The sequence below is a fragment of the Tiliqua scincoides genome, chromosome 5 (genome assembly GCF_035046505.1).
Source record: "Tiliqua scincoides isolate rTilSci1 chromosome 5, rTilSci1.hap2, whole genome shotgun sequence".
In the NCBI taxonomy this organism is placed as follows: Eukaryota; Metazoa; Chordata; class Lepidosauria; order Squamata; family Scincidae; genus Tiliqua; species Tiliqua scincoides.
In genome coordinates this window covers 137,239,364-137,262,180 of record NC_089825.1, presented here as the reverse complement: position 1 = coordinate 137,262,180, position 22,817 = coordinate 137,239,364, and the positions used below count along the sequence as shown (strand labels likewise).

General features: G+C 45.0%; 2 protein-coding genes across 2 annotated transcripts; both read left to right on the top strand.

The window, feature by feature from the left end:
• Positions 1–247: 247 nt before the first annotated feature.
• On the top strand, positions 248–10,824 carry LOC136653787 (vomeronasal type-2 receptor 26-like). The gene is made up of 6 exons (XM_066630667.1): positions 248–465; positions 2,113–2,290; positions 4,146–5,006; positions 7,086–7,313; positions 8,730–8,856; positions 9,914–10,824. The coding sequence occupies exons 1-6, from the start codon at positions 248–250 to the stop codon at positions 10,822–10,824; spliced, it is 2,523 nt and encodes an 840-aa protein (XP_066486764.1).
• A 754-nt stretch (positions 10,825–11,578) lies between these two features.
• Positions 11,579–20,077, top strand: LOC136650886 (vomeronasal type-2 receptor 26-like). The gene is made up of 6 exons (XM_066626803.1): positions 11,579–11,796; positions 13,273–13,450; positions 15,057–15,914; positions 16,886–17,113; positions 17,797–17,923; positions 19,176–20,077. Exons 1-6 carry the CDS (start codon positions 11,579–11,581, stop codon positions 20,075–20,077), a joined length of 2,511 nt encoding a protein of 836 aa, XP_066482900.1.
• The last annotated feature ends 2,740 nt before the right edge of the window (positions 20,078–22,817 follow it).

The window sequence follows — 22,817 nt, the reverse complement described above, 5'->3', positions numbered from 1 at the left end:
CACTGGGGGGGGGGTCATGGATGATTTCTGCAGAATTGTAATAAACATGTTTTCATCTGGAATATCTCAGACAGTCCAAAATGCTTAGGAGATGATTTTCTCCCCTGGTCATTATCAAATTAAGCATGATTACTTGAATGATTTCTCCAGCTCCCATGGGTATCATTGTGTTCTTCTGGTACGTTTAAATATATGGCACAATCTGGATACAGTGAATAGGTTTTCAAAAGGGAGATAGCCACAGAAGATGTTGCAATTCATGCTGTCGCTGTTAACATGCCTGCCTGAAGGAGTATACAACTCCCCTACTACTAAGTGTGCCACAGGCAAGCCTGTTCCAATCAATTACAAATATTATGAGTCTGGAGATGTCATCATCGGTGGCATTATGTCCCAAGTCTACCTGATTTCTGACCTGAGAACGTTCAGAAGGCATCCCTCTCAGGAACTGGTCGACGACTGCCTGTAAGGAGTTCACTTACTTGAACCTTTCTTACTTGTTTTCAGATATGCTCAGGCAGGCTGATCCAGTTGGCTCTAACATGACTGAGGTGAGAATGAATGGCAAGACTCGCATTTCTTAAAAACGTCTTTGTAATGAAGCAAATCCTTCTGTAGGGCACACAATACAGAATTGAATCATTTCACTTCTTTTTAAATTGGATTGCTAGCTTAGTGGGTGATGGGAGTGTTGTGGATGCCACATGTCTTGATTTCAGTAAAGCTGCAGGAAGTGACAGCACTTCTGCATTTTATATGAATGCCAACTAACAGCCTAATCCTAACTAACCCCTCTGCCAATGCAGCCATGTCAACGGAGTGCAGGTTGCATTATACACGAGGGAGGAGAAGCAGTCATGGAAGGATGTAAAGGACACTTTGTTCCATTATCCTGGGGCAAGTGTCTGCTGCCCCAATGATTCTTCTTGGATCTGTGCCTGCCATTTTTCTGGCTCAGAACCAAGGAGAGTAAGGGAGAGGGGAAAGGAGAGGGAATGGGGATAGATTTTGGCCACATGTGCCAATGCTGCTTAGATCCATCCTTTCTGCCTTCCGTTCCACCTTCTGCCCCCCTCCTCCCAACCCAGACATCCCTTCCCTGACCCATTCCTCCCACCACCCACCCTCACAGCCAACTTACTGGCCCTGCTTCCAGGGACAGGCTTCTTCATCTCTGGGGGACTCCCTGAGACAGTCACTCTACCACCACAACACAAAGGATTGTTGTATACAGTGATTGTTGTAATGCAGCTTTAATAATATGGATAAGTTCTGCTCGAAAACAGTGTATTTCTGAACATGAGGGCTTCCTTTATCCCTTCATGAAAGCCATTGATAAAGACATTGAAGTGGATTGGGCCCAAGACACAGCCCTGGGGTACTCCATTCAAATTTTTCTGCAGTATGATGAGGAGACACTGCTCTTTGTGTGTGGCTGTCTAACCGATTATGAATCAATCTAAAGGTTTCGCCTGCTAAATAATGAAGTCACATTGCCTCTATTTTTATGTCCTGTATTGCAGTAGGTGGGACATCTACACATTTCTCCAACTTGGTGGACACCTTCATACAGATCAACAATGCAGAACAGGAACTTTCTGTGTGTTCGACCCACACTATTCAGGCAAAGAGTGAATGCCAGAGTGACCGGGAGGTGCAGTTAGCCCATAGAATAATATCTTTATCCTCACTCTATTATTGATCATGAGAGGTTGTATAGGAGAGCAATAGATGCAAGAGGGATGAGTAAGCTATAAACCAAAGACAATATCAAAACACGATATATCTTTGAGCATGAATTTCATGTGTGTGTGGCTTTCTGATTGGAAGCATGGCCAAAGTGTTGTAAAAAAAGTTAGTGATTCAGATGTGGGCACCAAAGTTCAGATCTTCCTAGATCTCTTTTTTGCAGTGCTGCTAGCAAACATATATTGATTTCAAGTGCAGCTTATGTCGTATTATCAAGCAAATGTCAACACCATGTCGCTTTCATTATAGTGTCCTCTTCCAGAATTACCAGAATATATTAGCCTTGATCTTTGCTGCCAAGGAGATTAATGAAAACCTCCAGATTTTACCCAATATCACTTTGGGCTTCAACATCTATAATAGTTATTTCTCGGCTAGCTGGACATATTTAGCCTCACTAGAACTTCTCTCCACAAAGGGCAAATTCATCCCTAACTACAAGTGTGACGCACATGACAATGTAGTAGCTGTCACTGGGGGACCAGATTCTCCCATGTGGAACTACATAGCAAATACTCTGTGCAACTACAAGATACCACAGGTAAGCTACCATCAGATTTCATAAAACTGCAGGCAAGTGTATGCTGTGGGTCAGTTGTTTGATCATCTGGGATAAGAGTTGGATAAATATGCCCTAACATCTATGGCTCTTAAAGCAACACATTTTATAAAGTGAAATTCCTTTCATAAACATTACCATGATTAAAAAGTGGCAGCCTGTGTCTGTACGTTGCCTGAACTTCCCCAAGTTTGCCACCCCTGGGCACAGTTGTACATGTACCTGCAAGAGAGTGAGGTGGGTGAGTAAATAAATAGACAGAGGGGCCAAGTACTCAAGGCTAGGGAGGGAGGAGAAGGTATCTTCACCCTTCACTTTTCTTACAAGAGGTCTGTGTGCAGCCTCTCTCTCTCTCTCTCTCTCTCTCTCTCTCTCTCTCTCTCTCATCCACGTGGCTTCTATTTGAAGTGAACAGGAGCAGTGTGTGCTGGGAGGAGAGGCTGCACATGGGGCTAGGAAGGGGAGAGGGGTACCCTCATCTCCTTTTGCTTTTCTGCTCCTGTCCATTTCAAGCTGTGCAGAGGAGAGAGGCTGGTATGGACCTCCAGAATGTCAAGTGGTGGGGAAACCTTCTCCTGCATAGCCACAGGAGTTGTAGCTGCTTGGCCAGCTATGAACAGGGCAACTCCTGATTTAAACAGAAGCCACATGGAAGAAGGAAAGAAGTTGCATTCTCTGGTAAGTGGTTGGGTGAAAGGGCACCTAAAGCGGTTTGAGGAGGACACTGTGGTCAATAAACATATGGAGCCAGATAAACTGTGCTTCTCCTTTTAATTTACTAGCATGTTTTCTACAACTTAGGTGCACCTCAGATCCCACACAGAGAAGCCCTGTAATCTTACACAGATGCCCATCTGTCCCTGGAACCCTTTGTATTTAGTCCTGTAATCAGTCCTGCTTTCTCTGAAGTTGTGGTGTTCCTATTCCTGTCTTTTCACCATGCCTTTCTGTCTAGCCAATTCTGTGAAGCCCTTCCTCCCCACACATTACAGAGCCCTGCCAGATCAGGCAAAAGGTCCATCTAGTCCACCTTCCTGTATCTCACAGTGCTTCACCAGATGCCTCAGGGGGCCGACAAGGCAGTGAGATAGCTGCATTCTGTGGCCACTCCCTTTCACATGGCATTCAGAAATAACCTAGAACCAGGAGGTTCCATATCCCTATTATGGCTTGTAACCTGTGATGGACTCTTCTTTGAAGACAATTGTCTTCAAAAGGTATCTAGGCCAAGTGACATCAGCACATCCTGAAGCAAGGAGTTCCACAGATTAATTACATGCTGAGTAAATGAATATTTTTGTTGTTTATTCTAGTCCCGATTCCCATCCTCCAGGGCCCATCTCTCTCTCTCTCTCTCTCTCTCTCTCTCTCTCTCTCTCTCTCTCTCTCTCTCTCTCTTTCTTGCCTGCCTTCTCCCTGACTCTTTTCAGTCTCTCTTATGATATTTCCATCCTATTCTTAACCCCCATCCAACCTATGGAGACCAATCTTGGCCAGCTCCAACTGTGCAGCTCCCTCTGCAGCAACACAGTCATAGGGCACTGTTCAACTGTACTGCGGCCTTGGGTGCCAAAAGTAGATTACGAAGCCACAAGGTTTAAACACAGTAATAATTAGGTAGAAAGGTGTACCATAACAAGGAGGGGGAAAGAAAATGAAAGTATAATTGAAATTCATTTTCTTTGGTAAGCAATGGTAAGCAAATGGTAAGGCCATATATGAATCACAGAGAAACAGAGATGCATTAGAATTTGTCAATATGATCCCGATACGAAAGAGAGACACAGATTTAGGTTTCAGTGAGAACATTCACAATTCAATTTTTAATGTTCTCCAGCTTGCCTATGGCTCTGTTCCAATTTTGAATCATGAAACGGAGGCTGTTTTCAATCACCGGATGTTTCCAAAGAGTGACCATCAATATAAGGGACTTCTCAAGTTGCTGTTGCATTTCAGGTGGACGTGGATTGGGGTGATTTATGTAAATATTGACAGCGGAGAGTGGTTTGTTCAGAACGTGCTCCCCACATTTTCCCAAGAAGGGATCTGCTTTGCGTTCATTGATGTCATGCCCAAAGAATCTTTTTCCAGTGATGCCTATGAAATGTTTCACTTGTGGCTTGGAATATACGAAGCTATATACAGAAGCACTGCCACTGTTGTACTCTTATATGGTGAAATTCAGAGTATTGTATTTTTTAGAATGTTACCCCTCATGAAAATTTTTTGGGATGCACCAGTGAAGACGAAAGGCAAAGTTTGGATCATGCCCGCCCAGATGGACTTCACATCCCTTCCCTTTCAAAGAACTTTCAGTGTGGAGTTCATGCATGGTGTCATCTCTTTTGCAGTTCCCTCAAAGGAGGTTTTAGGATTTCAGAAATTTCTTCAGAGCAGAAACCTTGCCTCAGACACAGAAGATGGATTTCTCCCGGTCTTCTGGGAACAGGCCTTTGACTGTTCCCTCCCCAACTCTGACAAAGGCAATGGTGATAGAAATCCCTGCAGTGGGGAAGAGAGGTTTGAGAATCTCCCCTCATCTGTCTTTGAAGTGAGCATGACTGCCCACAGCTACAGTGTATACAATGTGGTTCATGCTGTGGCACATGCTTTGCATGCCCTCCGTTCATCCCAGTTCAAACACAGGACAAAGGAAGATTTGGGGAGGTGGAAGCTTCTGAGTCAGCAGCCATGGCAGGTAATGTCTTGAAGACATTGTCTCTCTGTACTCTACAACTGACCCTTATATGAGTAAAATATTATCCACGTCTGTCAGAACTTTTGTCATCTTTCAGTAAATGAGTAATTTGACCCTGAAATTTAGTTTGTTTTTTGAAAGCTGTAAAGGATCTATGGGAGGTCAAACTGAGTCATGAAAGTGGTGCAAGAGTGGGGCCATTTACACCAATGACAGCCTCTCCTCCAGAACCAGCAGTAACCTGGGGGGATTTTATTTTTTTAAGCCAAGCATTAGCCTTGGATTTTTTTTGAGCTGAAGCTGCTTTTCTTTCCCTCTGCTTGATTGTAGCTTCTGCTGGATGTGGGTGTGCAAACAGGAGCTTCAGGCTACCTTGCCTTGCCCCCCCCCAGGCAAGTTTGATGGGGACAGATTGGAGACAGGAGGTGGGGCTGGCTGGTAATTCTGGAGTCAAGCAACATGCCTGCTTTATCAGGCTTTATCAGGAAGCAAAAAAGGCACAACAGGAAAAGGCATGCGCTCAGTGGTAGATTGACAACTACATTCATTAATGCTACCTCTTTGGGAAGGACTGCTCGAAAACTGTACAAGTCTCAGTCAAACAAGGCATTGAAAAGTTTTAGCAGTATGGTGTGGCTTAAATGGCTAGAGAGAAGGAAGGAAGGAAGGAAGGAAGGAAGGAAGGAAGGAAGGAAGGAAGGAAGGAAGGAAGGAAGGAAGGAAGGAGAGTTTCAATTTTTTTTTCAAATACATTTGACCTGCAGATCCAGAGAAACCAAGTCTGTGGATTTGTGGGGGCTACTATATATATATTTTTGGGGGGTGGGATAAAAATACATACATTATAGTTCATATATTAAAATACATAGTGCACAATCCTAACCCCTTATGTCAGTGTCTTCCAGCACTGGCATAGCGGTGCCAATGGGACATGTGCTGCAGCCTGCGGTTGGGTGTCACTCATGGAGGCCTCCTCAAAGTAAGGGAATATTTGTTCCCTGACCTCAAAGTTGCATTGCCCTTATGTCAGTGCTGGAAAGCACTGACATAAGAGGTTAGGATTGCGCCTTTATACGTTGTTCTTAACGTATAAGATCATATCCAGATGTAGTGAGTAATTTATTTTTTTATTGAATTCCGGTGGCACGTGAATTAACGTGGCACCGGCGTTTGCATGAGGCACAGGAGGGGCCAGCCCTGCAGCCTATTGGCTGGGGGCTAACTGGATTGGGGCCACATGCAGGCTGCACAGGGGAGCCCGCTCAGTCAGGACCAGGCAGCAATCCCCCACCCGCCCACCCTTTGGCAGTCCGAGACTAGCTGGGGCCAGGTAGGAATTTTTTGCCATCAGCCTAATTGGCACGTTGGTTGGTGTGTTTTTGTTTTTTTTTGTTTTTTTTTTTGCCTACCCTGGACTGTGGAGTTAGGGGTGGAGTTGGGGTTTCCATAGGTCTTGTTGGTCACTTTAGGCAGGTGTCATGCAGGTTTTGGGTAGCTAAGGCCATCTCGGTGTACACCGCAGGGTGGCAAGGGCCAGGTGGACTCTACGCTTGGTCTTGCTGGCATTCCCGGCTGGGTGACGCAGGCTGGATGAACCTCGACCTGGTGGAAAGGCGCATCGTGGGTTCGCTCGGGTGTTCTGAGCTAGCCTGCCACCCTGGCCCTTCGGGGTGACAATGAAGCGGGCGGCAGGCTTGCACTGATGTTGCCCAGAGTCGGGTGTGGTCCCCCAAATTGTTATAGGGGGAAGTAGACGGGCAACTCCGTTTCCCCCATGTAGAACTCGCATGACTTATTTGTTAGGTCCTGTTGTAATCTTAAGTATATTTAAATAGTTAATAAAGTGGCCCTTTGTACCATATTGCCCTTGTCTGTGTCTTTATTGGGGGTTGCTGTGTAATTTGATTCTTTACAGAAGCTTGAGTTATGTCACTTGAATCTTTCAATGAGGGAATTTTGAATTATGCAGGAAGGGTAGCATCCCCTTACATAATAACACTATTCATACTTTCTGAACAATCATTACCTTTTGTGTCTTTCCACATACTTCTATAATTGCCTTCTTCTGCATTAATTTAGCTTCACCGCTATCTGAGAAGTTCCGTGTTCAACAACAGCATTGGAGACACACTTTCCTTTGATGAAAATGGGGAACTAATATCCGGATTTGATATTATCAACTGGATCACATTCACAAACCAGAGCTTTCGTAGAGTTAAAGTTGGAAGGATAGACCCCATAGTACCTGAAGTCCAAATGTTCTCCATTGCTGAAGATGCCATTGTGTGGCCCAGCGTCTATAACCAGGTAGAGTCTGTTCACCTTTCAGGATGTACGAGTCCCTTTCACCATTTTTTAAGTTGGGTTTCACCACACAGCCTGTACCCAACTACATTCAAATCATTCTATCTCTGTGTTCTGTCAATCAGATGAAGTTGATCCAAATTTGGATTTTGTATTCCACATCTTCGCTTAGAAAAATGTTATAGCTGAGTTGCTTCACATGATTTCATGATTCTCGTGAATGGCAGAATGTCCCATGGAATATAGCAGCTTTTACTTGCAAATACTGCTTCATTTATTCATTCATTTATTCATTCTAGCCGGACCCTCGTGGTTTTGGAGAGCTATTTTTGGTGCCTGGGCAATCCTACTGATAACTCAGAGCCCTTGAGCAAACATGATAGCCCCTGCTTAAAGCCTTGCCACCTGAGGGAGCTTCAGTAGCAGCAGTGAAAGCACAGCTTCTCTGCTTGGTGTCCAGCTACTTTCAGGAATCATTTTGTATCCCCATGGCCTCCTGGATACATGAGATGCCCTGGAAGGTTCCAGTAATTAGCCAAGTGCCCAGCAAAGAAGCAGGGCCTGCACCACCACCACCACTCTCAGAATTAATGGCATCCAAGAGTTAAAGAACTTATGTCCTTTCTTGAAAAAAATGCAGACAGGCTCTCTCCTGCTGGCTGCTAGGCCAGCAAGAAGAGAGAGAGGTTGTCCGTTTCATTTGCCTGTTGGTTCTTCCTCCTTTGCAGTAAAATTTACAACAGACAAATGACCTGGGCAGCCAGAAAGCAAGAAGAAGAAACAATTAAGAGATGGGGGGAATTGAGGCCGTTATATAGAGGAGGGGTATCAGGTATCAGATGCACTAGCTATGCTGTTGGGTAGCACTAAGAAGACCAAGGCATTCCTGCCATTTTCCCTTGAATTTCTGGGTTAGAAAAAATGATGCCAAGGGGAGGCACTATCCAAAAGAACATTTAGGAGTAACAAAATATCACAACATGATGAATAAACAATATACAACTATGAAAAACATATGCATTGCACCTGATAGAAGAATGTTATAGCAAACTAGTTTAACATGTTCCAGCAGAAAAGACATTGGATGAAGTCTGGAGGAAGTGGAAAGAATTCCCAGAGGAATTTTATCTTATACTAACAAGCAAACAGGACCATACCATGGTGGCCCTCATTTCAGCTGGACATTGTATACCACACAGTGATAACTAGAAGTGAGGACACCAAGTGTCCAAGTGCTGGACAGCTTTGAATCAAATCTATATCTTATGGGGAAAAGATGTCAAGAACAGATTTCAACTGTCCATTTGTACCAATATGCTGTGTCAGTATGTGTCCGTTTCTTAACTGTACTGTGCCTAGTGAGACATGACATCCAAAACTCTGGTCTCTGAAACTTTTCCTGCTTTCTTTCCTGGACAGTCACAGCCCCTCTCGAGGTGTAACCCACCCTGCCATCCTGGGTATCATAAGAATAAGTTGGAAGGGGAGCCATTTTGCTGCTACGAGTGCCTTCCGTGCCCACAAGGGAAAATATCCGATCAGAATGGTGAGAGACATGCTGCGTAGAACAGTATCAGTTACACTGGGTGGGAAGCTTGACAAAGGAGGGGTTAGGATCTTTTGTGCACCATCACCACCAAATCAACCCTGCCGTGCAGCTTCCCCGCTCCCTTTCTCCCACCCCATCCAGTTTCACGCCTAGCCTGCCCCATTACCACCACCACCCCATGGTTGCCTTCCCTAGTCGGATGGGCACAGCAGGGCCCTCTTGCAGCAGCACTCACAGAATGCTCCACACTCCATTGGCAGCCATTTACAACCATGGAAGTGACTTCCACTGTCATAATAAGCTCAGCAGCACAACCCAATTGGGCTGCCAGTGCATCGTACCAAAGGTGAGAAGATGCCCTCCTTGATGAGGTGCTTTTTTCCCCTTGGTTGCAGGTTCTTAAGATATGAATTGCCTTGGAGTAGAACTTCATGAAAGCAACAATGTTTGAATAAGCTAATTTTTCTAAGGTTTTGAGCCAGCCACCCTCATTCAGTGCTTTATAATTCCAAGTGCTGATCAATGTAGGGTGCAGGCTGGCCCCCGTATCCACATAATCTAATATCAGCGGTTCTGGTTATCTGCGGATATGCCCCCCGCCCTTTACTGTCAATAAGCAGCTTACCCAGCAAAGATTTCTTGCTAAAACAAGTCACTATAAGCACTTGCACTCATAGTGCGATGTGAACAGGCTGCCTAAACACTTGCTGAAACGAGCTCAAATGCTAAACTGGAAGTGGTTAACTTCCGCTTCCTGTCTAGCAATAGAGATAGATTAATTATTTAGATTGTTGGCAGCCTGTTCACGTTGCACCATGAGCTTATAGCAACTTGTTCAAACAAGAAAACTTCGACGGGTAAGCAGTTTAACAATGTGAATGCATGCATGGGGGGTAGTGCTGCATGGGGGGCACCATTGAAACAGGTGTCCGGTCTATCCGTGATTTCCGTATTTGCAGGGCTTTTGTGCTACAGATCCTTTCCGTATATGGGAGAATGCCTGTACTGTATGCAGCTTTTCTCATTGTTCTCATTTTCCCTTTTCTCTGAAAAGACATGGACTACTGTTTTCCATGCACAGAAGATCAATATCCCAACCGTAATAAGGATAACTGCATTCCAAAGGTTTACAGCTTCTTGTCTTATGAAGAGCCTTTAGGGCTCACTTTAACTACATTCACACTTTCTTTTTCTATCATCACTGCTCTAATCCTCCAAATATTCATTAAGCATCAGAACACTCCCCTCGTCAAAGCCAACAACCGGAGCCTCACCTACGCTCTTCTCATCTCCCTCCTGCTCTGCTTCCTTTGTGCTCTGCTGTTCCTTGGACAACCCAATGCAGTCTCATGTCTGCTTCAACAAACTGCTTTTGGCATCATCTTCTCAGTGGCCGTTTCCTGCGTGTTGGCCAAAACCATCACTGTGGTTTTGGCTTTCATGGCCACCAAACCAGGGTCCAGGGTGAGGAAATGGGTGGGAAATAAATTGGCAACCGTGATCGTCCTTTCCTGCTCCTTCCTTCAAGTCATCATTTGTACTGAGTGGCTGGCAACTTCCCCTCCATTCCCAGATCTTGACATGCACTCAGTGACTGGAGTAATTGTACTGGAATGTAATGAAGGCTCCACTCTCATGTTTTACTGTGTCTTGGGCTTTCTGGGTCTCCTTTCCATTATCAGCTTCACTGTGGCTTTTTCAGCCAGGAAGTTGCCAGACACCTTCAATGAAACCAAGTTCATCACCTTCAGCATGTTGGTTTTTTGCAGCGTTTGGTTGTCCTTCGTTCCCTCCTACTTGAGCACCAAGGGGAAGTACATGGTGGCTGTGGAGATCTTCTCCATCTTAGCTTCTGGGGCTGGTTTACTATTTTGTATCTTTGCCCCCAAATGCTTCATTATAGTGCTGAGGCCTGAATTGAATGAAAGGGGGCAACTGATAAGAAGAAGGGAATATAATATCTAAAATTTGTAGACCCAATCTAGTTCCAGTTAACTATTTCTTACCAAAAGTTAGTCCAATGCACTTAGAGGTGCAGTATTGTAAACTTGATTGTACAAATAAATGCCCAACAGGGGATGTAGACTTCATTTCTGCAGTCCCTCCCATGCAGTGGGTTAGAACAGCATTTCACAAACTGTGGGTCCATGTACGGTGGGTACTCCATGTGTGCCAGACCCAACACAATGCTCCTGGTAGTGCTACACTGCCTAATTGGGAAGTTGTGGAGTCCTCTTCACCAGGCCTGTGACCCACTTTATTGGCCACCGCAGGCCTCAGAATGTCCCACAGAACCAACTAGAAGCAACTTTTGGTTTGTGGACACAACTTCTCATTTTACCAGAAATTGCTTCTCTGGGGCCTGCCAAATGGTTCTGTGACACTGCCAAGAGTGTGGGGAGGATGAAATGTGTTGTGGCGCTGAAATGTTTGGCAACCATTGGGTTAGAACATTGTCTCCATCTTAGCTTTCATTACATCTTTCAGCTCCTGCCAAGATCACCCAGTTCAAATCAACATGTTTTCTTCTGACATGTCTCAGGGTGTCCATAACACTCAGGAGATGATTTTCTCCCCTTGTCATTATCAAATTAAGTATGATGACTTGACCGATTTCTCCAAGTCTCATGGGAATCATTGCTCCCTTCAGAAACATCTAAATATATGGCATAATCTGGATACAGTGAATGGGTTTACAAAAGGTAGATAGTCATAGAGGATGTTGCAATTCATGGTGTTATTATTAATATGCCTGCCTCAAGGAGTGTACAGTGCCCCTATTACGAAGTGTTCTGTAGGCGAGCATGTTCCTCTCCATTACAGTTATTATGAGTCTGGAGACTTCATCATTGGTGGCATTATTTCTCAAAGCTACCTGATTTCTGACCCACATACTTTCAGAAGACATCCATCTCAGGGACTGCTTGATGATCGTCTGTAAGGAGCTGACTTTCCTGAACCTTTCATGCATGTTTTCAGATATTATGCTCAGACAGGCTGATTAGACAGGTTGAGATGGGATTGAGATAGTCATGATTGCGATGGGAATGACTGGCATTAAGAAATTCCTTATCATAAAGTGAATCTTTTTGTATGACATGTAATACAGCATTAAACTGTTCCAATTTTTACTTGGCAGACTAGCTGAGTGGGTGGTGGGAATGCTGAGGACGCTGTTTGTCTTGATTTTAGGAATACATTTGACAAGTGATGTATTCAGTTTCATATGAATTGCAGCAAACAACTGAATCCTAACTAGAAATGCAGCTGGGTCAATGAATTGTAGGCTGCGTCATACAGGAGGATATACCGCTATTCAACAGAAAGTTCACAAAGCGGTTTACTGAGAAAATCAAACAAACAACTCCAAAAGGACTCACAATCTAAAAAGATGCAAAAGAACACCAGCAGACAGCCACTAGAAAAGACACTGCTGCAGTGAGGAGGGCCAGTTACTCTCCCCCTGCTAAATAAAAGAAGGGCACCCACTTAAAAAGTGCCGCTTACTGAGTTAGCAGGGGTTAAGGGAGCATTTGTTCCCTTACCCGTGGGGCATGTTTCTGTTGCTCCAATGTACCTCCTTGGAGTGTTCCAACCATTTTGCTGCAGCAGAAGTGAGGAGAGTAAGGGAGAGGGAAGAGGAGAAGTAATGGGGATGGAGTCCTTCCATATGCCGGTGTCACTGGGATCCATCCCCTCTCTCCTGCATTCCACCTACTGTGCTCCCTTCTCCCACGTGCCCCATTCCATCCCTTTCCTGACCCACTCCCCCCACCCTCACAGCCAACATCCTGGCATTGCTTCTGGGGACACTTGTGTAAACCACCCTGAATTGGCTTCCTCCTCTCTGGGTGGTCCCTGAGATAGTCACTCTGCCCAACACAACTTGAAGGAAACGGGCACAGATGCAGTCACATGGATCAGTAGTGAGCCTTTGGGCAGCTGCCTAAGTACCCCAACCTCTGATGCAAGTCCTGGCAGTTACAGTAATTTTTTAAAAAAATGTCTAGCTGGCAAGCATCTATGGATTTTCCTTAAATTTAAGTGTAGTTAATGTCATATTGTGGAGTAAATGTGTTGCAATGTCATATAACTTTCTTCGTAGTCATTCAGAATTGCCAGCTGTGATTCAGAGAAGTTTACATTCCAGGTCTAGGCACCAATGGCTCTTCGCACTTCATCGATTGTGGCCATTCTTTTTTTGTAGTGTCATTACGAAATATATGTTGGTTTTCAAAGTAGAAAAAGTCATATCCTAAAACATACCTACTGTGATAGAACATGCAACTCTCATTGTAGAGTATTCATTCAGACCTACCAGCATATCCTGGCCTTGGAATTTGCCGTGAAGGAGATAAATGAAAATCCCCATATCTTACCCAATGTCACGTTAGGCTTCAACATCTATAACAGTTATTTCTCAGCTAGCTGGACATACTTTGCCTCGCTAGGACTTCTCTCCACAAAGGGCAAATTCAACCCCAACTACAAGTGTGACCTACAAGACAATGTAGTAGCTGTCACTGGGGGACCCAACTCTCCCATGTGGAACTACATAGCAAACATTTTGTGCAACTACAAGATACCACAGGTAAGCTGCCATCAGATTTCATTAAACTGCAGACAAGTGTAAGCTGAGGGTCAGTTGTTTGATCAACTGGAATGAGAGTTAGATAAATATGCATAAATATAAGTTTATAAGTGTACTATCCATTCATAAATATTACCCTGATAGCTGGTGACAGCCTGTGTCCCCCCACTTTTGCCACCCCCAGGCTCATTTGTACATGCACCTGTGTAGATGAAGGGACAGGGCAGCTGGGTGAGTGAGTAAGCAAGGGAGGCAACATGTGTCCAAGACAGAGAGGGGGAACAGTGCTATCCACACCTCCCTTCCCTCTACTTAGAAGCAGAGCTGACCTTAGAAGCTGTGGGGAAACATTAGTGGTGGGGCCCCAGGTTCACAGCCACAGTCTGTAGTATCACAGAGCTATAAATATCACTTATAGATGTTACAGATCTATGAAAGGATGGAAAGCAATCAAAACATGTGCTTAAAAAATGCATGTGAGTTAATGCACCAGATGTATCCAAGCTCATTTTAATATAAATCATATACTAGGCTAGAGTCAATTTACCTAGCTCGGGGCCCAATTTGGAGCAATCAGTCCAATTAGCCTAAAGCTGGACCTACTTACAAGAGGTCTGCCTGCAGCCTCTCTCTCTCTCTCTCCTCAGTGTGGCTTCTATTTGAAGTGAGCATGAGTGGTGTGGGCTGGGAAGAGAGGCTGCCTGTAGAAGTCTGATACTTGAATGGGCAATTCCCAGTCTAGGAAGGGAGGAGGGGTGCCCTTTCTCTTCACTTTTCCTTTGCCGCTCCTGTTCTTTTCAAACAGAGGAGGAGGAGAGGCTGTGTGTGGATCTCCAGTCAGTCAAGCTGAAAGTGTGGGGGAACCTCTGTCCTCCTCCCTAGCCAAGGGAGGGGAACCTGCTAAGCCATCTATGAACAGCGCTGCTCCTCATTGAAAGTCACACAGAGGAAGGAGGGAGGCCAAATGCCTTTTTCTGGAAAGAATCTGGACAATTGTGTACCTATAAGGGTCTGAGAAGAACATAAGTTGTTCTTCTTCCTCTAATTTATTGGCATGTTTTTACAACTTTAGTGCACCTCATTCCCCACATTGGGAAGCCTTGTGCATTCTCATGCCCATTTTCCCCAGCTTTCATCTCTCTTTAGGTCTGTAATCAGTCTTGCTTTCTCTGAAGTTGCTTCCTTCCTCTTCCCTTCTTTTGATAGCATCCATCTTTTCACCATGCCTTTCATCTCTCCAGATCTGTGAAACCTTGTTTACTCACATGGTAAGAAAAGCCCTGCTGGGTCAGGCCAAAGGCCCACCTAGTCCAGCTTCCTGTGTCTCACAGTGGCCCAAAAGATGCCTCAGGGAGCACACAAGACAAGGGTATCTCAGAACACCTCCAGACTCTGGTGGTCGTATCCAGAGATCATAGTGGTCGTAGTGAACTGGACTTGCATATTCACTTATTCATGGGTTTCAGTATCCATGGGAGGCCCAGGAATGGATCCCCTGTGGATACCAAGATCCCGCCTGTACTCTCATAACTCTCTCACAGAAAGAGAGACACAAGCATTTGTTTCTGTGTAGACATGTATCATTCCATTTTTTAATGTTCTCCAGCTTGTATATGGCTCTGTTCCAGTTCTGAATCTTGAAACCAAGGCTGTTTTCTTTCACCGGATGTTTCCAAAAATTGACCATCAATATAAGGGATTTCTCAAGTTGCTGCTGCATTTCAGGTGGACGTGGGTTGGGGTGATTTATGTACCTAGTGACAGTGGAGAGTGGTTTGTTCAGAACGTGCTCCCCACATTCACCCAAGAAGGCATCTGCTTTGCTTTCGTAGAAGCCGTGCCCAAAGAATCTTTCTCCAATGAAATCTATGAAACGGTGGAGTTGTGGCATGGGGCATACAAAACGATATTAGGAAGCACTGCCACTGTTGTGCTCTTATATGGTGAAATTCAGGTCACTGCACTTTTTAGAACGTTCCCCCTCATGAAAGAATATGAGGGTGCACCAATGAAGACAAAAGGCAAAGTTTGGATTATGCCAGCCCAGTCGGATTTCACATCACTTCCCTTTGAAAGAACCTTCAGTGTGGAGTGCATGCATGGCGCCATCTCCTTTGCAGTGCCCTCAAAGGAGGTTTTGGGATTTCAGAAATTCCTTCAGAGCAGAAATCCTGCCTCAGATAGAGAAGACGGCTTTATCAAGGTCTTCTGGGAACAGGCCTTTGATTGCTTTTTCCCCGACTCTAACAAAGACAATGACAATGGAAATCCCTGCAGTGGGGAGGAGAAGTTGGAGACTCTCCCCACATCTGTCTTTGAAGTGAGCATGACTTCCCACAGCTACAGTGTCTACAATGCGGTCTATGCTGTGGCACATGCTTTGCATGCCCTTCATTCATCCCAGTTAAACCACGGAACGAAAGTGAATGAGAGATGGAATTTTCTGAATCAGCAGCCATGGCAGGTAATGTCCAGAGCACATCATCTCTATCTGTGCAACCACTGTTGGTTGTCCCATAAATCTCTAAAATATTCTCCATTGATGTCAGCACTAAACTTTTGGAATTTAAGAGTAAATTCGCCTGCCATTTTCAATGAGTAGTTTGGCCCTGAAATTTTGATTTGTTGTTTGTTTAAAAATACAAAACAACAACAACAAAACCTTGATTTGTGGCTGTGGGAGCTGAAACAGAGTTGTGAGAGAGATGCAATAGTGGCGTCATTTACACCAATGACTCTGGAATGTTACTGGGGGGGATTTTATTTTATATGAAAATACAGTTTTGGTTGGATTATGCACATTTTAGTACAAATATTAACATATATGAACACTTACACATTGTTGTACATATATATTAACATTTATGAACGCTTATACATCATTTAAGTATATAGAGAGAAATTTATTTTTATTTAAAATATTTTTGAAAGAATCTTGATTTACACTATCTTGAATCATGTCACTTGAACCTTTCAAATGAAATACAGGTGTGCACCGCTTAACAACTCTTCGTTTAACAACAGACCCCATATATGATGGTGGTCACAGCACAATAAAGATGTTCTTAATGAGGCAATCACATTTCCCATAACCTGCAGCAAAGGGTCTGTTTACACAACAGAGAGGCTCTTAATGTAAAGAAGAAAGTGTCTGTCTCCAGTAGCCTGTGCAGCCAACTAGTGACTGGCAGGGAGTGTCTGCACAACAAGGCAATAGCTTGGACTGAATGTTCACTTAATGGCCTAATTGCGTATCTAAGTATGTATCTAAGAATGTTTCTAAGAGAATATATCTAAGTGGCGCACACCTGTAGTATTAAGAGCCACATTCTCTTACATAAAGATGCTACTCATACTTTCGGACCAATCATTAGATTTGGGTATTTCCACATTCTTGAATATCACGATTAATTGCCTTCTTCTGCATCAATTTAGCTCCACCGCTACCTGAGAAGTTCCATGTTCAACAACAGTGTTGGAGAAACATTTTCCTTTGATGAAAATGGGGAATTAATAGCTGGGTTTGATATTATCAACTGGATCACATTCGCAAACCGGAGCTTTCGTAGAGTTAAAGTCGGAAGGATAGACCCCATGGAACCTGAGGTCCAAATGTTCACCATTGCTGAAGATGCCATTGTGTGGCCCAGCATCTATGACCAGGTAGAGACTTCACCTTTCAAGGTGAAAGAATCCCTTTCACCATTTTGCAAGCTGTGCTTCACCACATAGCCTGTACCCAACTGCACTGAAATCGTTCTATCTCTGTGTCTTGTCAATCAGATGAGGTTGACCCAGATACTGATTCTATACCCCAAATCTTCATTTTGCAAAATGTTGTCCCTGCCAGGTTTATATGATTCATGTGAATGAGAATGTTGTCAGGGCAATACTGCTGTTCGTATGATTCATGAAATCATGTGAAACAATGGAATTAACAGCTGAGCACTAATCAAGGGGTAACCTGCCACTCATATGTTCCAATGGAGAAGACTTTGGATAAAGTCTGGAGACAGTAAAAATAATTGTCCGACGAATGTTGTCATAGCCCCCAAACTCTACAGCACTATGTCCAATGAGTTGGACATTGTAGGGCACTTAGTACTAACTAGAAGTAATGTGACCAAATGCTGGACATCTGTGAATAAAGCCTACATTATTTAGGCAGAAGTCAGGAATATCAGGTTGCAACTTTCTGTTCATACCACTTCCGTTCTGTCATGCCGGCATTACTCATTTCTTAAAAGTAAAGTGATCAGTGAAATATAAAGTCCAAACTATGTCTTCTGAACATATAGTATGTTTAGATGCCTTCATAATGTCTTTCTGCTTTTGTTTACGGACAGGCACAACCCCTTTCTCTATGTAATGGCCATTGTCATTCTGGCTATAGCAGGAGAAAGGTGGAAGGACAACCCTTTTGCTGCTATGATTGCCTCCAATGTCCAGAAGGGAAGATTTCAAATCAGAACGGTAGGACATGCCCTGCTTAAAGTTCATCAAATACATTGATGATAATCCAGAAATTTTCCTAATGGTGGGTAGCCGAATCCTAAGCAGACCGGCATGCTGGGCTGCAGCAGTGCTGGAAATGGCTTCCGCTGCATCCAGTAAGCTCCAGGCAGCCGCCGGTGGCTCCTCAGAAGAAGGGGACATTCATCCCCTTCCCCGCGGGTAAAGCAAGTAGCCCTCCATTGTAGTAAAGCAATGGAACTACTTGATTCTATAGTGACCCAAAGGTCAGCGTAGACTCAATAGCCTCTGTGTTGGACACTGAGCCCAACACAGAGGCTCTCTGGATCTGGTGAAGCTTCACCAGTCCTGCCTCCCTCCCACCCTACTCCTTCCCCTCGGAACGGCTTCTCCCCGCTCTCTCCCCACCCTCCCTCCATCTCCCCCCTTCCTGGAATGCCACTTCTCCACCTCCCCCCATGCCTCCATCTACCTGGCCACTGCTGAACAAACGCCGCCCCCCAAAAAAGTCTCATTTCCCTTGTATTTAAACAATTGTTCAGAATTCATAATGATGAGCACTGATCAGAGATCCTGAGCTGACAGAATCAATGATATGTGCACTCCTGGGTAGAGCAGCACCCATTTCACAGAAACAGAAAAGGGAACTTTTGACTTGTGCAGACAAGTTGAATGTATTGAAAAGTTCTCCTTTGTGATGCCTAAGGTGAGAATAATGCATCTTGGTAATGAACAACAGGAGCCAACAACCTGGATTGGTCGTGGTTAACTGGGGATTGCCAAATACTTGGTTGAGAAAGGTAGAAACATATTTGCATTTGGACCTTGCGGCCCTCATTTAAGACAGCAGTCACCAAAGTCACATCTGCTGTTTGACGAAAATGCAGTCCCCATTCAGAACAGAACTTACATTCTGCTTCCGTGCCTCAAGTATTTCCAGTAGATCTGGGCACCGGGATGCTCTGGGCAGTTGCCTCTGTTACCCGGTGGCCCAGAAGGCTGTGCAACAGGACATCCAGGCAGATATGACTGCCCAGAGTGTCCCGGAGCCCAGTTCTACTGGAAATGCTTGCAGCATGGAAACTGCTAAGCTCTACTCACGGAGAAAAGGACTTTCCCCAAACCCTGGATTTGGCCCTTGGTTCAGGGTTTGGAAAGCCCTGATTCAGGACTTTCTAGTAATGCTTAAGTACATCACTGAACTCTATCCTGAGGGCCCAGTTATAGAAAATCCCCATGTTCTTTTTTTCAGACATGGATGACTGTTTTCACTGCCCAGAAGACCAATATCCCAGTAAGGACCAGGTTTTGTGCGTGCCAAAAGAAATGACCTACTTGTCTTATGAAGAAACTTTGGGGATCATTTTAGCAGCTCTGGCTTTTTCCTTTTCTTTCATCACTGCTTTGGTGCTTGGGATCTTCATGAAGAACAAGGACACTCCCATAGTCAAAGCCAACAACCGGAACCTCACCTACGTTCTTCTCGCCTCCCTCTTGCTCGCCTTCCTTTCTGCTTTCCTGTTCATTGGTCGACCTGAGAAACTGACATGCCTCCTTCGACAAACTGCTTTTGGTCTCATCTTCTCAGTGGCCATTTCTTGCGTGTTGGCCAAAACCATCATTGTGGTTCTGGCTTTCCTGGCCACCAAACCAGGGTCCAGCATAAGGAAATGGGTGGGCACAAGACTGGCGTTCTCCATTGTTCTTTCTTGCTTCCTAATGCAAGCTACTCTTTGTACTGTATGGTTAGCAAAGTCTCCCCCATTCCCAGATTTTGATATGCACTCAATGGCAACAGAAATTGTGCTGGAATGCAATGAAGGTTCAGCTGCCATGTTTTACTGCACTTTGAGCTTTATGGGTTTCCTGGCCATAATCAGCTTTGTTGTGGCTTTCCTAGCCAGGAAGTTGCCAGACAGCTTTAATGAAGCCAAGTTCATCACCTTCAGCATGCTGGTCTTTTGCAGTGTTTGGTTGTCTTTTGTGCCAACCTACCTGAGTACCAAAGGAAAACACTTGGTGGCTGTGGAGATCTTCTCCATCTTGGCCTCCAGTTTGGGGCTCCTGTTTTGTATCTTCTCCCCCAAGTGCTACATTATCATTGTGAGACCTGAACTGAATAAAAGGGGGCAGCTAATTAGAAGAAGGAATTAAGAAATCTTAAATGACGTGGACCCAAAATATCAAAAGTTAATTGTGGCTACGGCTGTAATGCAATACACACTTACCTGGGAGTAGGTGTCATTGAACCCAGTGGGATTTACTTCTGAGTTGATGTTAACTGGGGTGGGCAGGCCAGTTCTATGGAAATGCCACTGCACTGATGCCTTGTGGCATATACTGCAACCTGCAGGGGAATCGAGGTCTCCTTAAGGTAAAGGGACATTTGTTCCCTTGCCCTGAGGAAATCCTTAGCCGCTGTAGCAGATCTACTCAAACCTGTGTCTGCTAAATTGCTGGCACAGGTTTAAGGAGACCTATGCTGGAAGAACTTGCCTGAGAAGGAAAGCATATGCTTATGTCTCTATAGGTATACTGATAAATACTAATAGACTTGCAGAAAGGGCTAGACTTCAGCTGTTTTTCCAGAATTCATGAAATTGGGTCCCACGCTTTGGTGTGGCAAACGAATCAGCCATGATCATAGCTGGGATCTCTGTGTGTTAAAGACTGGCAGAGGAGCAGAGGGTCTGTGCATTAGGCCCACCCACCTGCCCCTGTCTCCAATTGGCCTGAAATGGGCCTTCTGGAAGTGGTTGCTGGTGATGACATCCCATTACTTCCAACTACGTATTTTGGAATCAGATTTGCATGAAGCACTACCAGTGCTTGATTTGCTGCGGCTGCAGTTGTCACAAGTGCAATGTGAGTGGGATGCCCTGTTGGGAGGGTTGGGGGCATGGAAATGCTCCACTTTCGTCCCTCCCAGTCCTGTCTATACTGCACCATGAATGTTTAAAATCCACTTTTGAAGTCATCTAAACCCGTGCCCAACAACATCCAAACGTCCCACCAGTGACATCACTAGGGTTGGTGTCACCAATTGTGGTAACTCTTGGTGTCACCCCATTAATTTAGGACACAATCGTGGGGTGACCTTGGGCCAACACAAGTTGCTTGCATTGCAAAGCACAATGTCTTTATGTTGTGGGTCACAAATGTGCTGTAAAGCATGTTTGCACTTCCTTTAGAGTTGGTTTGGCCAGCACAGGGATGCACACCAGCCCACAGAGGCTGAATCCAACCTCCGCGTCGACTTAGGAATGGAGCCTTGTGTTGGCCAAGGTTGGCCAATGCAAGGCTCTGGGGTGGGCAGGAAGGAGGTGGGAGGGAGGTGTTCCGGGGTGGGGGGAGGCAGATGGATGGCGGCCCCAGGAACTGGGGCTGGGATCCGGCTGTTATGCCAGATCCTAGCCCCCATTCCTTAGTAGTGAGGAGTGGCTCTAAGCCGCTCTGCTCTCCTCGAACTTATGTCACCTCAGGAGGTGACGCAAGTCCGAGGAGACCCTTTCTGGCTACAGTGGCTTACCCAGGGTTATGGGAGTTTCCCCTTAACTTTAGCTGAGCCACTTTGGGGCCTTATCTTGCACTGGATACAGCACAGGCCTCCTGGCCTGCCTGTTCCAGCACAAGATAGGATGGCTCTGTTAATTTATTTGTTTTACTATATAACAGTACAGATCACCCAATAAATCAGTAACCAACAAAAAACCAATGGACAACTTGATAAGACATACCCAACTGAACAGGACTCCTATTATTAGCTCATGGAAATGAGAACTGACTCATACCAACACCTTATCAGCTCCATCATGGGTCATAATAGCACCTCATTGGCTCTCAGAACAGTCAGACTCATTGGTCAGCTCTGAGTTAAAGAAATCCACTTTTTGTAACATAAGGCGGTTGTGTTTTCCTTTTCTGGTTATTTTGCTATAACTGATAGAACACAGATAATTCAACAAAGTTTGTTTCAATGCATTCATTGTCAAATGACCAATCAAACAATCTATACCTTTCCACTATTATTCATAAACACTACACTACAGTTTCCACAGTGTTGGCCACTAGTTGTGCCACCCTCCCAAGAGTTTCACACAATTTGATCCCCTTACCCCTTCTAGCTGTGCCACTGATTCACACTCACACACACACCCTGACCCAACAAACAGAGAATGATTGCAGGTACAAGGTCTAACTAGAAACACCCTATCTAGTGAAGGTATGGAAGTAGAAACTCAGATCATGGTGGTATCTCTCTGAGAGAAAGGCATGGGCTAGCCTGAAAGAGAAAGGTTCTGGCATATGCTTGTGCCCTGAGATCCACCCCTCCACCCCTCCCTCTTGTCCCTGCCCTTCCAGACCCTCCTCCGTGGCCCTCAAAACTCCCTACTTTTGCCTTCCCTGCCCACAATGCACTTCTGTTGCCAATGTACTGGTGCTGAGGGAGACCTCTGGAGCCACTGCTGCATAAACGGAGCTGCTGCCTTTTTGCTGCAGCAGCCATCAGCAGCCTGGTTTTGTGCTACCAGAATGAGAGTTTGGGCAGTGCAGGGAGACCATAGTATTTGGCCCTTAAAGCCCCCAGTGGGAAACTGGCATTATGATTTAGAGATGGGTCATGCATCATTTCCACCTGAGATAGAACTGTAGGATACCCTTCTCCTTCTCACTTCTATGGCACAGAAGGCATATGCTCATCCAGTGTCCTGGCTGTCTTGCACTACAAGATGCCCACTATCAAGCCTCCCAGAGAAAATGTGGTATCAACCCTTTCCCAATCTCAAATCCCATTATCTTTCCGTAAACATAAAAGAATGTTCCCAAACCTGGGAGCCGGGCATTGGCCATCATTAGCAGGAGGTCTGGTCTAGAGGGTAGAGCATCCGTCTGC